Genomic DNA, 15,757 nt, shown 5'->3' with positions numbered 1-15,757 from the left:
TTGACTTCCTCTTTCATTCATAGGACTAACTCTTGCTATCCTTACAGTTTCCTTTAAGAGGAGATTTCCTGTAATATATCTAGCATACATCAAACCCACTACCATCGACTCAATTTTAACTCATAGTGACCCTATAGGACAGAGTAGCATTGCTCCTTAGTATTCTTGTGACTATAAATCTTTATGGGAGCACACAGACTTAACTTTCTCTGACCGAATTGCAGTTAGCAGTCCCATATGTAACCCACGATTCTGCCAGGGCTTCTTTCTAGCATAATAAGTCACTTATCCCCCCCCCCCCCCCAGTGTTTTCAGTCCCTGAGAGCTTCCAAATACCGATTCCCAATGAGGAACAGGAGAGAAACCACAGAAACAACAACAAATCTGAGTAACTTACAATACAGATGAAATCTTTCATTTCAGAAACACAAAATTCAACCCCAGGGTACCCGTGACTTTCCCAAGGCTACAAGGCTACTGATTGATAGAGCCAGGATGACCAGTCTGGTCCCTTGAACTCCACTTTTCTCACCGGACAGAATTGCCTCCTAGTTCTTTTTAAAAAGAGAGAGAGCGTTGAGGTGTAGCATTGGAGACATTGCGCACTTCTTTCTCTGTGTTTGCTTCCTTCTGCTTCCCCCACCCCTTTTTCTTCCTAGTAGGTAAACACTAGCCTCTGAGAGAAGAAAGCCAAAATGTCTACTGCAGCTGAAACTAACATTACCGAAGATGATGTTTCCAGCGATGGTAGTTTATACATGGCTCCATCTCAAAACTCCAGGAAAGGTAAATCCGTGTTCCAGTGTCTTGTCCTGAATCACACTGGGCTCTATGCCACTTAGACTGCCCTCTTGGTGTTAGACAACATCCTCCTGCTATCACCATTGCCCAGAATTGTTTAAACCTATAAACGATATAAAGCACATCAAGCAATTCATGGGGGGACGGTGTCATTATTAAAAACAAGGAGAGAACATTTCAAAATTATCAATGGAAATTGGATGAGCTTTGATGAAATTTTCAACCCTTATCACAGTCCCAGGAGGTAGACGCACTATTATTATCCCAATTGCCCAGATAAAACACTGAGACCACAGACACCCAAGGACATACAGCTGTAGGTAGAACAGCTGGGATTGGCATCTAGACATCTGGCACCAGGACAGAAATACATTTGAAAAATTATATATTACCATTAAAATATTAAGAATGGCAATAACCCATGGCCATGTCTATTCCACCTCATAGACCCACTATGTAAGGTTTCCAAGACTTTGTAAATCCTTAGAGGGGCAAACAGCCTAATCTTTCCCCTGAGTAGTAGTAGCCAGTGGGTTTGAACCACCAACCTTGTGGTTAGCAATCCTACATTTACCTGACAGTGTCACGGAGGCTCACTAAAGAGAGCAATAGAAGAGCTTAACATGGTTGAAGTACAGTTTGACACATCAGTAAACACCAGCATCATTAGCAGTAGAAAGTGGGAAGCATTTCCAGTCAATTCAGTGATGATACTTTCACCACTCCCGTTTAACATTCTTTTGAAAATGCCAGCAAATAAAATTACCCCCAAGTAATAAAATCAATGTTACAAATAGCAAAATGATCAATTATCTTCTTTATGTGAAAAGAGAAACATTTTAGTCAAAACTCAAGTGATTAAAAAAAACAAAACTAATGAAAATGATAGGTAAAAGTTATAGAAATAAGACTGAGAATATAAAAAGAATGTGAAGCCTAACAGAAGATAAGTATACAATTATCTTCGATGCAGGAAAAGTCTGGAATCCATTAGGAAACATCCCTGTTCTTGGCTTCAAAGAAGCAACATTTCAAATTGCCTTCCTCTTGAATCTGCCATAATTACAACAGGAAACAGGGCTGGCCATTCACAGTGAGTTTGCTTCCTGGCAAAACAAGCCAAATTCACTGCCATCCAGGCAATTCGACTCATAATGACCCCACGGGGCAGGGCAGAACTTCCCCTGTACGTTTCTTAAGTTCACAACTCCTTAGAAAGTCTCAGCTGTCGCCCAGGGAGCAGCTGATGGTTTTGAACTGCTAACTTTGTGGTTAACAGCCCAACACCACCGAGTGGAGCTGCTTGCTTCCTGGCAACAGCCAGGAAATTGTGCCCCCACGTCCTTTGAGACCAATGATCTCCTATTACCCTTCAGCTCTCTTATGGGAACAATCTATCAATCTTTTCCAGCACATGTCAAATTAAAGTCTCTGAGTTCAACCCTAGGGAAAGCCCTGGAGTTTTCATGGAACCCTGACCCAGCCTGGATTTTGTGCAAGCCTAGATTATAGTATCCTGATGAAGTTTAAATATTTTTATGTCAAGCCCTAGCCTAACCTTTCCTCACACTTGCTCCTATTAGCACCACTTAAGAAAAGGATTCTCTACTTGAGGTACATCCTCCCTCACCTGTCAGGGGACCAGGTGGCCACTAACACCTACCAGTGCAGCCTCAGCTCCTGGGTTTCTGATTCACAGCTTGTACTTTGCCTCTTGGAGGTGTAGGAAGGGAGGGAGGAGAGCATCCTCATTCTAAGACTCATGGTGTCCTCCTCTCTCAGCCTTTTGTTCAGTCCGTCATAGCCTGGCCTTCATCTTGCAACTCTGTAATTTTGCAATTTTCACGCAACAAATGAACATGAGCATTGCCATGCCAGCTATGGTGAGCAGCATGGCCACCCCCAGCCGTTCTAACACCTCCACGGAAAGGCCGCTGACTGGCGCCCAGGCCTATGGGAATGGAACTCCAGAGAACGTTATGGCAGTGGTAAGTGCAATGAGACGCTGGGCTCGTTCTTTTTCGAAATTGGTGTGGCCGAATGGGCTCTCCTATCAAAAGATGTGGTATATTGGAGGGATTGAGTTCTGATTCAATTAATCAGAAACTACTTAGTAAAAATCTACTGTCATTCAGGGACACATAATGTGTCTGACTACAAAATATAGTAATAATAACTCACTGTCACTGAGTTGATTCCAACTCATCGCCACCCGATATATGTGTCTAAAGAGAAATGATATCCTTACTTAGTGTCCATGAATGTAGCCTAGAATGACATTAGAATAAAAAAATCAATGTTAACACTTAAAGGGAGCTACAGATACAGATAGATCTAAAGAGAGCGTGGCCTGGCGTGAAATGGTTAAACACTCAGGTGCTAGCTGAACGGAGGTTGGTGACTGACACCTGTGAACCTTGGGAGAAAAGACCTGACAGTCATCGCCCATAACCATTACAGCCTAAGAAACGCCGCAGGGCAGTCCGCCTCTGTCAGGTACAGCTGCTGTGAGTTTGAGACCACTTAACGGCATGTAACTTTATGAGGGGGCAAAGGTGGTAGGGATGTTCATTATCTTTTAATTCCATGTTCCATAACTTTTTAGAATACTATGCATATACATCATCTTTTGCAATGATGTAAATATTCACATGTAAGTGATTGACATGTGTTTCTGCTTTTAATTACCCTGTACACGGTTGTGTCTATTGATAGGACTTATGGACAGGCCCTCCTATGCTTTAGATGAGTGGTTAACTGTATCAAATGAAGGGGCAAGCAGGTCTTGGGCACATATTTAGGTCTTTTAATGAAATTAGTGTGCTGGGGAATTGGAGAGAGGTAAAAGGAAGAAGAGCTCTCATATTTGGGGCCATTTCGCCTTCGCAATAACAGCTATCAACACTCTATTGAAAGAAAAAAAGAAACATGAGATTCTCTTTGTCCTTTAGGCCCCGGTGTTCGACTGGAGTCCTGAGATCCAGGGAATCATCCTCAGCTCCCTCAACTATGGCTCCTTCTTTGCTCCAATCCCAACCGGCTATATTGTTGGAATATTTGGAGCCAGGCGCATTGTCGGTGCCGGCCTGTTCACCTCTTCAGTCCTGTCCCTCTTCATTCCACTGGCAGCTGGTGCCGGAGTGGCATGGCTCATTCTCATTCGGATTGTGCAAGGCTTGGCACAGGTAAACCGCTGGGCTCTTCGTGTAAGGGGATCCAAGAGAGACCCAGACATCTAAGAAGGAATCTTTCCTGCCCCCTTCCAGGTCGTGGTATCAACAGGTCAATTTTCACTTTGGGTAAAATGGGCCCCCCCAACAGAGAAAGCCCAACTCACCAGCATTGCTACATCAGGTAAACGATACCTTCAGCATTCTAACTCTCCGGGAATACTCTCGGGTCATGTCAAGAAATGAAATCTTACACCCTGCCTGCTTTCTCTTCTCAGTCTCTGTTCTCGACCACTAACTTCTACTAGCCTTTTTGGCCAAATGCTAACTGGATGTAAGACCTTTGTTTATGCATATAGCACCTAGATATCAGTTACTTATAATATGCTTGACACATATTACTGTGATTTAGCACCAGAACAATCATATGCATCAGTGATCCATAATTATTATCATTTCACATTAAAAAATTATTGGGGTTTTTTAATCATTTCACACTGAAGGAAATCAACAGACAAAGAAACCAATACTTTGTCCAAGATCACAGAATTCCTGGATGAAGGAGAAGAATCTGAATATAAGTAGTCTGGACCGAGGCTCATACAGCTCTGTGAAAGGGGTCAGTCGATAGGATGCACTGAGCCCCAAGCCTTGATATCTCACCCAGAAGCTGTTAATTTCTTGTGTGCAGGGATAATGCTGGGATGCTTCATCGTCTTTGCTGCAGGGGGTCACATCTGCCAGACCATAGGATGGCCTTATATCTTCTACATCTTTGGTGAGCTTTGCTTTTTCAATCTCAGTTTTCGTTGGTGATGGAGAATGCTGGGTATGCTTTTTCACATTTTATTTTATGGAAGTTAGCGATAGTTAACCCAATCCCATTGGATATTTATATAAGTAATATTGATACTGATCACGAGGGGAGTCTTGCTGACATCAAAAATGATAGGTTCAGCAGGCTGAGTGCCTAGCTAGATTATGATTTTATGGGTTTTGCAGCAGTACTGCCTGCTTCTAAACTGACGAACCCACAAGAATTCAGGGTCACATCTTTCATAAGGTGTGGAAAGTGTTACCTTGGAGGGATTAAAATATAAATTTTATGCTAGTTCATGTAAATGTTCCTTTTAAAAATGTCAATTTGGTGACAACTCGAATAGAGTAGAAACGAGACCTTATTAGCAATAAGATACTGATTGTGGATCATGGAGAATAAAGCAATAGAGGCCATGGGACAGGCCAGGCCCATGTAAGGCCCAGAGAGATGCTGCGAAAATATCCCAAACACCAATGAAGAGTTTCTGGGGCAGTATTCTCCTTCACAAGCTTCACTTTAATTCAGGCCTCGTGGGATCCTCCCAGATGCTCTCAGCTGTGGCTGGTGTATGTTTGCTTGGGCAACATTCTCTGTTGGAAATCCCATCTAGATTTCTTACTGTCTCAGTGATGTTCTCATTAATGACTAATCCCATGAGAGCTTGTGTTGTCGTCCTGTAACACAGATCAACACAGAAGGAAAAATATGTAAACTGTGATTGCTAAAATACGTCACCTCCCCGATCTCTGCCACAGACAATTCAAAAAGGCATGTGACAAATTGTTCTTGGGGACCTGCACAACTTACTGTGCTACGGGTTTGAGAAACGGGGAGTGGCAAAGTCCACTGTCCTCAAGTCAATTTCCACAAGAGGTCACTAAGTTTTTTGTTAAACAAATATGAAAATCCTCCAAGCCCAGTAAACAGCAACACTCATTTGGATTCTAGTCCCCCCATTTTAGGTTTAAATTCCTGCATGGCAGAATCATGCCTTTGAAGCTTTGTCTTTTCAAAAGTTACCATCATCTCTAGTGTATGCTCGGTGACACACATTAATAGACATGAAAACCACAAGACAACAAATGAGTCGAGAACTCTAAGCATTTCTCAAAATCATACAAAGGGCATGTGAAGATCACCTAGAGTTTCAGTTAATCCTGACAATGTTGAGTTTCTCAACACCAGGTGAATGCACACCCTCGCTGAGTTGATTTCAACTCATCATGGCCCAATGGGACAGGGCAGAACTTGCTCCTGTGGGTTCCGAGACATTAACTTTTTACAGAAGTAAAAAGCCTTGTCTTTCTCACAAGGAATGACTGCTTCTCAATGGGAAACCACTACACCACCAGGGCTCTAGTCACAATATATGTAAAGCCAAATTCACGGCCATCGAGTGGATGCCAACTCATCGTGACTTTATAGGACAGGGTGGCACTGCCCCGGTGAGTTTCTGAGACTGTGACCCTTTATTGGAGTAGAAAGCCCCATCTCTCAAGACTGTCTAGAAATTTTCTGGCCAATCAATGGCTCATAAAAATGTGCCACTAAATGCTTTGGTTCTTTGAGCAAGGTAAAAAGAAAGCATAATGGAAAATTTAATTATAAGAGGGATTCTATTAAAGCATGAACGGAAGAAGAGATGCTAGTTGGTCCTTAAAAACAACAACAACATTAAAATTTTTAAAAAGCGAGGGCATTTGTGATCATGCAGGCAACAACACCTTGTAAGAGCCCCATAACCGTGGATTTCCAAACCTACCCTCAGCTAGTGGCGCGACTCAGCCCTCACAATTCCACTGGGACGTCTGTTCAGTCCTGCTACAGGTCTCCTTTTCTTTAGACAGCAGCATCAGTGCAATATGCTCTTCCCATGGAAATGACCAAGACCCGTGAGGCCAAGGCCAAACACACACAGGTCTAGGATTTCAATGCCTCAATCTCTTTGTCAAAAGCAAGTTGCACGGTTAAGGCAAAGGCAAGGCCTGGGGAACTACCCTCCACTTCTGTCAGGGTCTTGCGATGGTGCCGATGCAGGGAGGGTGGCAAATTGGCGGTAGTCATTCTTTCGAGCAAAGAATTCATCTCAGGGGAGTGTCAAGATGACCAAAGATCTTTGATTCTGTGCTCATGTGATTCTGTTTTCCTAGGTGGAATCGGCTGCATGTCTAGTGTTCTCTGGTGTTCTCTTGTTTACGATGACCCCAAGTATCATCCCTTTATCAGCGAGCATGAGAAGGAGTACATTATGTGTGCACTGAAAGAACAGGTACCTGCCATTTCCCACAATGGATGCTCTGAGTGCTGTGGGAGAACTCTTTCGACGGAATGAATATTTGACATGTGCTTCCTTTCAGGATCGTTCCAGTGGCTGGTCTCTTCCCATTAGAGATATGATTAAATCTCTACCTCTTTGGGCCATTTTAATTTCGTATTTCTGCTCATCCTGGCCTTTCAGTATCTTGATGGCTTATACCCCAACATACATCAACTCTGTGCTTGAAGTTAACCTCACAGATGTAAGTATGAAGAAAGCCCGCATGCTCTTCTGCTAGATCTCAGTCTCTCCCATGGTCACAAAATCAGAGGCTTGAGCATTGTACTTAATGCAAATGAGCTCACCTGTCTTCTCATTGCTCTCAAGGCAACTTGCTGCTTATTGAAGCAAAGTGTTATTGTTCTAGGTCAGATTTGTATTTCTAGACTGTCATATGCCTAAGGGACTTGTATGAAAATTTATATTTAGTCTAGTCAATATTTGTTTAAGAAGGCATTCTTCTTTCTGGCAGCATACATAATAAAGGGTTAACCACACAAATCCTAAAAGTTGTGATAAATGTTTAAATAAGATCGATTGAAAATAAGACATCATGAAAACATAAATTCCCAATTAGAATTCATATTTAAATTTGTAGATAATTTGTAAAAATATTGTATTAAAGTATAATATACATAGGGAGAAAAGTGTATACACTGGTACCTTCTTGTCCAACAACTCGAAGCTCAAGCTTTCCACTACTTGATCAGCAAAGTTCACAAAAAATCTGCTTGCTGTTGCTAACTTTGCTCGCTAGTTGAACCAAAAATCCAACTAAATTTTTACTTCCATTTCCTGCTAGAGGATTTTAGTTTAGAGATTGCAAATTTATTAGCAGAGTTCGACATTTTAAAAGCTATATCAATGTATAGATTGAAAATTCATAATTCTACCCTTGCTCCCCATATGCCCTGATTTTGCAATCCATGTGATACATAACTAATTTTTATTAGTATCATATATAAATGTAAATGTCAGCCTACATGAGTACACATTCCTATTTTCCCGACAAATATACACGTTGCTTGGTTTTAGATCCTAGGTTTCCAAACTTATTTGGTCTATTTCTCCCTTCAGGAAAAAATTCCTCAGTGTTCCCTGTGCTGTACATAGCCTATCCTCCAGGATGAAGCTGTGTTTGTAGTCCCTGCTGGGAGATTCTGGCCCATCCCCAGACGCAGTATCACATGCTTTGGGAGGCATTGTTTTATGCATTCGTTTTTTGGGGGCCACTGAAAATACCTTTGAGGAATATTTAGGATGTTTCTAATCTTTTGAACAATGAGACCGTGGCCCGGCCGCACTGAACTGTGTAGGGAAGTGGTCTCAAAGTTTCTGGCTTTTCAGGGCCCCATGTGGGATGTGTGGTTGACAGTACTGGCTGACCCCATTGGCTGAATTAAATTCACCTGGCCTAGATGGGGACCAATCCAGGTGTAATGCCAATCCAGGTGCACCAGCCCTTCCTGTCTTGGAGCCTGCATTATTTTGAGCATGCCCAGTGGACACCCTGATCTCTGTTCTAACTAGCTAACATTTCCCCTCTGAAGAGGTATGGACCAAAATCTTTGGGGTACTGGGCGATGGCATCTCTAGCTGCTTCCTGCTGACAAAAGGGGCAGAATGGGCCTTTGGGTCCATACCTTTCCTACTCTGTGGGAAGGGGTTGTCTGCTCAGGACCCACGATGGAGGAGGTTGGGGTGGTCCAGGGGCTGCTGGTCCTGAAGCTGACACACTTGTTCAGAGACCTTGGTAACCTGAGAACTTCTGGGAGAAACAACCAGGTGGACAGTTTAGGTGGGACAGGGGTATGGGTGTGAGATGGCAGTGCCCTTGGAGGGGGGGTTAGTGTCACGGGAAGTTTAGAAAAGAGGGAATCTTAGGACAGAGTGCCATGGGTGCTAGTTCCCTTTAAACACAGGAACGGGGTAAAAGCATTCACTCGCTGAAAGACTGTGATGGGTCCGAGTTAGGGTCTTTTGTGGAGCACATACCTGTCCTGGGGTAGCAGTGAAACACCCCAACAGCTCTCAGGGGGGCTTGTCTGTATGTTCCGCTTCTGAGGGGTCTGGCTGAAGCAGCTTGCATGGTTTCCCCCGAGGTTCCAGACCCGCTACAGCTCTGCTGGCCAGGCTGGGTCAATCTTCAATGAGCGGCTGCTCACTGGCCTGCGGGTGCCTTCCCTCTTGGCTATCTGCCACAGGACAAGGGGCACCCTAGTGGCTAGCTTGCTTGCCAGGGTGGCATGACCCTCGGGAGGGCCTATTCCGGCTAGGGCACTTCCGTGCCCAGTGACCCGCTCCCAGACACACATTGCACTGGGCACTTGGTCACGGGTCTGGGGAACCTGGGAGGCGGTTGATGGGCAGTGAGCAAGGGCGGCCAGTACCTGGGCGAGTCTGATGTCCTTCCTTCTCTCCTTCTCCCAAGCCAGCACCTGTTCCCTTTTGTAAAAGGTAGCGTTAGCACCAGCAGCCATCTCTTCAAGGCTCGCTCCTTCCGGCTTCTGCACTAATTTTGGACTTTCTGCTGCTCCAGCCTCTCCGGGTCAAATCTATCCCAATTAGATAGAAGACACCAAAGTGGGGGGCCCTGTGCCACCAAACTTTCTATGGAATCCATTTTTGCATATTACATTGATAAGCTAGAGGATATGTTCCACATTAGCTTTCAAAAACCATCACGTTTTACATTGGAGTAGGATTTACAGATCAGATCATCAGCTTTACATTCAAAAATTCATATGCACGTTGTTTCATCTCCTTCCTTGTAATCTTTGCAACATAATATCATTTAACCCCTGTGCTTCCTGTTTCCAGCCCACCTTCTTTCCCAACCTTTCTGCACTTTGCCCTTGGATACATGCTGCCCCTGTGGCCTCAGATGGTTGATTATGTTAATCTGTGTATCCCCTGGGAGACTTGTTTGCTGTTTGGTGGAAAATGAAGTTCATTTCCCCACCAGAAGGATGACTAAGGACCATAAACTGAAGTGCTCCACCCGACTCTGTCCGACCAGGGTGATTGGCCTGTTTCATGACCGTGGGTTTTGTTCCACCTTTTGCGCCTGCTCTGTCCTCTAATGGGATCCCCTCAAAGCTGTGGTTGTGGTAGTCAGGCATCGCCCAGTTCTTCTGGTCACAGGTGGTGGAGACTGATGTTTGTGTGGTCCATGAGTCCATTCGCCTAATTGTCTCCAGATATCTTTTTATCGCCATTGCGCTTCCTCCCTCCGGATGGTGAGAGACTGATATTGAACCTCACGAGCTTTAAAAACCCCAGTTGCTACTCACCATAGTAAGATCTAGAAAAATGTCCCTGGTGGACAATTGACCTTAGTGTCTCCTGAGACTATGGTCCTGTCCCCCCAAGCCCAGCAACTCAAGGTATTTGGTTATGCTTAAGACATTTTAATAACTTTCCCCCTGCATGCAATATTTATTTATTCTCAAATTGTTACATAATACTGCCATTATGAAAACACCACAAGCATGGGACATTATAGTAGAGACTTGACATGACACAGGGCAGCCTCACTGGTTGGGTAAAGAAGTGGGCACGCTCACAGCGATGGCCCTTACACTTCAGGTCTTGAGTTAAGCGCACCTCTACATTAGAATAATTAACCATTTAAGAGCAAAAGGGCAGCAGATGCCCCAGGACAACGTTCAGAGGGTTAAGAGAGAAGTAGGAATGGCAACAGGGAACATAGGAAGTGGGCTAATTGATGGCCCTTTGAGGGGATTGTAATGGATGAATTGAGTCAGAATGTATATGAAATATATATGAATTTTTCAGTGTAAAATACTCTGATCTGTTCTGAAAGCTTTCACCTAATTCACTGTACAAAGTTTAAAATAGATAAACTAATTAAATGAAGTAGAGGATTCCCAGTTTGGGAGGCCCCAAATCCAAATTTTGCTTAGCATGGATGGATCTTTCCTCCCCTGTTGTCTTGAAGTTCATGCCCTGTCCTGTCTGGATCTTCACGTTTTGTATGTCTTTGCTGTGTGTTTGTGTCTCTGTCTGGTTACCCATTTTATAAGACATCACTCAGAAGGAATTATATTTTGGACGCACAATAATTGGTATAATCTCATTAGCATAACCTAAAAAAAGTTCTTTTTACAAATGATCATATTTACAGTTACAGGGGAAATAGCTGCCATACATATTTTTAGGACACGAAATACAGAGCACCTTCCACGGGATGTAAATAATTATGGAGAGTACCTGGTTCCACATAATGGTGGCATTACACCACATGCTAAAATATCTCACATCTTTGCCAGTCTGTTGCATGAAAGATGATATTCAACATAGTTTTATTTTTCGCTTTTGTCATTATATGTGAAGTTGAGAATACATTTTAATATGTCAGGGGACTTCAAAACATGTGTAGAACAATTCCATTACCTTTCTACTTTGTTTTCCACGAGCTTCTTGAAGCCCCCTCATATTTAGTAGCCTGTTATATATTTTCAGATGCCCTAGTGGTGCATCAGTTAAAGCATTTGGTTGGTAATCAAAAGTTGTCAGTATAAAGCAAACAACCACTCCGTGGGAGAAAGACGTGGTAGTCTGCTTCCAGAAACATGTAAGGTCTTGAAAAACCTGTGAGTCAGTTCTCTGTTTTATAGAGTCTCTAAGAGTCAGAATTCAGTCAGTAATAGTGGAGTTTTATTTTGTTTTCTGTGAAATGTTTTATAATTTTCTTATTTTTCCACTCAATCTTGACCTTTCTGATACCTAATTATTGATGATTTTTTATATATGAAAAAGTATTAGCACTTTTCTTCAAATCCAGTCATATACATCTTTCCCTTTGTCATGATATGGGCCATGTGAAATATCCGTGAATTTCTAGGCATCATGCTAAGTACATACAGAAACGTCATAGAAGTGGGCCATCATCAGCCCAGGCATCAGAGTGGGTCATGGTGGGGTGGCTGATGGAGATGTTTACCTCACTTCTGTCTGATCCTCAGAGTGGAGTCTTATCTGCCCTGCCTTTTGTAACCGGCTGTATCTGTGTTGTCCTGGGAGGTTTGCTGGCAGACTTTCTCCTCTCCAGAAAAATCCTCAGCCTCGTGACGATAAGGAAACTCTTAACTGCCATAGGTAAGGAGGAAACCTGTTACAGGGTGCATGTGGAATGCCCAGAGATGCACCCTGTTCACTCTCTGTCTGTCCGCCCCTCTCTCCCCACCAGGTGTTCTCAGCTCATCCCTGCTGCTGGTGTCCCTGTACTGGGTCAGAGCCAACATCAGCACCTCCGTGGCCTTCTTGATACTGTATCCTGCCTTCGGCAGCTTGAGCGACTCAGGAGTCTTTGTCAACATCCTGGATATTGCACCTCGGTAGGAAAACCTTTGCCTTATGCTCACTCACTGATGGTAACTTCGAGCTGTCCTGAGAAACCTGCTCTGACACACACAAGATGCAAAGTGCAACAGGTTACGGGAACTATCAACACCACCCTTACCCCCATAAAACGTTTGAAGGAGACCTGACCCTGGCTAACCATTACAAATGTAGTTTCTCTAGGTTGGGTGGCACCTGACATCTCCGTGTCACGTTCACAACACAACTGAGGGAGACTCCCATGCGTTTCTGTGTGGGGGGTGTAGCAATTCCTCAAGCTCACAGCCATCTAGTCAATTGATAGTGTATGAGATTCCACAGAGAAGCCTCCTGATGTGAGACTTTAATAAGGTAAAGATTATGGCTGCATAGGAGACAGGCAGTGAAGGCAATGCATGATCAGAGGTAACTGAGATTTCTGTGTACCCCTGTCAACGTCTTTTCACAGTAACACAGAACATGCTAATATACCACAGAGACACTTGAGAGACACCATCTCAGGGGAGCATTGGCTCATCCAACAAAGCTTTCTGTACCCCAAACAAGGTGCAAGATGCGGTCCATAGCAGGAGCCAGCAGAACATACACACCAGGTACAAATTGTGAATGTGTTCATTTTCTAGTAACAATCTCGAGTCTAGGACTGAATTACACGAAACACTGCTCAATCTGTTTTATTCAGGCTTGTTCATGTGTTGGCACAATTCTTAGCATCCTCAGAGCTGCGACAGGCAAATCTAGATGAACCCGGCATAGACTAGAACGTCTCTATATTGTTCTCTCTGCCGCAGATATGCTGCCTTTCTCAAGGGACTCTCAGAAATCTTCGTACTCACCGCCGGAGCTCTCTCTCCCACCACTACCGGATATTTTATCGGTCAGGTGAGGTCATGTATTATGGAAAACATTCTTAAGAAAAACACCCAAGAGTCTATAGGGGATCTCTATACACCAGGGGATGCCAAAGGAGGAGTACTTTTGTTCCTTCTTCAGTGTGGCTCACAACTGAAGAGACTCGGGAAATGCTCTCATTCCCATCTTAGGCTCTGTTCATGCAGGGAAGCGCCATACGCTGAAGGTATGGAGCCATGAGAAGTGAGCACTCTTCTGCAAAGAATTAGATGAGGTTCCTCCCCCCCAAATCCTTAATATATAAGACTCAACTTTTCTAGCAATATTCTTGGCCTTTAAGAAAGGTGAGCCATCATGCTGGGTTGCACAGAACTGACGGGTTTCCTAAGATGCCTGCTTCTCAGTGTTACTTCCTTGAAGATCTTGGGAACAATGGGACAACTGGGAACCCAACACATACTGATAGAATGAATGAGTGAGCTGCTTAGTGAAGGAAAGAATAAAAAAAAAACAACTCACATTGATGCTCATAAATACTTAAGGCAGAAAGTTGTTGGATTAGTATAGCTTACATTGTGTTCTTACGTGTATAGAGCCTCCCACGCTAAACGCTTCCATTCAACCCAACAAAATCACTGCTGTGGAGTCTATTCCAATTCAAGGAGCCTTTAACTGTGTCAGAGCAGAACTGGGCCCCAGAGGGTTTTCAATGACTTGTTTTTCAGAAGTAGATTAGCAGATCTTTCTTCTGAGGTACCTTGGTTATAAGACTATACAAAATTGTTAAAATAAAAAAAATTCACATCTAGGCTTTCAATTGGTCTAGAGAACCTCACTCCTATTGATGTCACACAAAGGAATATGTCTGTGACCCTCATGGGAATGTCTTCTTTTTTTTTTTTAGATCCCTATGGCTTTCCACAGTGAGTGAGAAAAATGAATGGGTTTTAGCAAAGACAGGATTGTCATTATCACATCATATCCTTTCTTCTCCTTTTTCCCTTCTCTACTCCCCTCCTTTATCCTGAAGCTTCACTTCCTTTCCAAATATCTCCTAACATTCTGTTAGGAGATGTTTCTCTAAAATATAAATTCTCAAACTTACCTTGTCTCCCATTATGCTTTAATTCAATATGTATTAAATTTTAGTATGGACCAGCTAAATGCTACCTAAGGAAATACAGCAAACAAAGTTGTTGCCCTGATGAATCTTAGGTTGTAGGAAAGAATGAATATGTATGTAATTATATATATATATATATATATATATATAATGCATTTTGGAAGATGTTGGGTGCTAGCAAGTGCTGAGAGCATAAATTTAGGAATTTGAAATTTGGGACTAGGGCACATAAGAGGTGAGTGGCGTTTTGACTTTAAATAGAGTGGTCAAGAAAATCTATATATTCATTTGTGTAGTTAAGTGTTTGATGCATTAAAGCTAAGATAGATAACTGTTCAGAAACAGTAATGGGAGTAATAATTCCCTGAGGGTACAGGAAGAGAAAAAGGGAGGAGAAGGGGAAGGGGGAGCTGATAGCAAAGATGACTGTATAATCCCACTTGAGGGGAACAAATAACAGAATTGCAGGTGAATGGTTTCATGGGATGGTGTAAGATATGGAAAATAATATATAATATAATAATAAAGGGTTCCTGGGGGTGGGTAGGGTTGGGGAGGGAGGGGGTAAAGGGAGCTGATATCAAGAAAGAAAATGTTCTTGGAACCGCTGGTGGTAGCAATTGTAAAATTATGCTTGATATAACAGAATTACGGTTTGTTGTAATATCAGTAGGATCTCCCAGTAAAATATGATTACTTTTTTAAAAAAAAGGTAACACTTAAGCAAGGACCTAAAGGAGGTGTGAATGTCATGGCTACCTGGTGAAGAGCGTGCCATCAGAGAAAGAAATAAACAGTGCAATAGTCTTTAAGCAGAAACGTCCCTGGTACATCCAGGGACAGCACGTGCTTCTGGCGCAGAGTTAGGGGGAGGTGAGCCTTTCTGATCTATGACAGAAAAGAACAGGATGACAAGTGATGGATGATTGTTTTCTGCTTCCAGGATTCAGAGTTGGGCTGGAGAAATATCTTCTTGCTTTCGGCTGCTATTAACATCTTTGGCTTAGCCTTGTATCTCAACTTTGGCCAAGCAGATGTCCAGGACTGGGCCAAAGAGCAGAGCATCACCTCCGCTGGAGAAAGCCTCCTGATACCTTAGCTCCAGATGTCTCGTTGTTACTTGTTTTCCCTCGTGGATTTCCCCATTTACGCTTGCTTGATTGCTTAACTGTTTAATTGGAATTGATTTTGTTTCCATTGTAACATTGAATAATCTGCTTGGAGCTTTACAGGAAAATAAAAGGTTTATTATCGAACTATGAGCTCTTGAAGTCATAAGTGTACCTGAATATGAATCTGGGGGCTGTCAT

At 43.1% G+C, this 15,757-nt stretch overlaps 1 protein-coding gene across 1 annotated transcript; it reads left to right on the top strand.

Moving 5' to 3' along the window:
- Positions 1-695: 695 nt before the first annotated feature.
- LOC142442108 (putative small intestine urate exporter) lies at positions 696-15,546 on the top strand. Its single transcript, XM_075543497.1, has 11 exons — positions 696-786; positions 2,584-2,789; positions 3,753-3,986; positions 4,068-4,155; positions 4,663-4,749; positions 6,942-7,060; positions 7,149-7,310; positions 12,097-12,229; positions 12,321-12,468; positions 13,264-13,354; positions 15,391-15,546. Exons 1-11 carry the CDS (start codon positions 696-698, stop codon positions 15,544-15,546), a joined length of 1,515 nt encoding a protein of 504 aa, XP_075399612.1.
- The last annotated feature ends 211 nt before the right edge of the window (positions 15,547-15,757 follow it).

Source organism: Tenrec ecaudatus, chromosome 1, assembly GCF_050624435.1.
Source record: "Tenrec ecaudatus isolate mTenEca1 chromosome 1, mTenEca1.hap1, whole genome shotgun sequence".
Lineage (NCBI taxonomy): Eukaryota > Metazoa > Chordata > Mammalia > Afrosoricida > Tenrecidae > Tenrec > Tenrec ecaudatus.
Note: the sequence above shows the minus strand (reverse complement) of the source record. Positions and strands in the feature narration are given on the sequence as shown.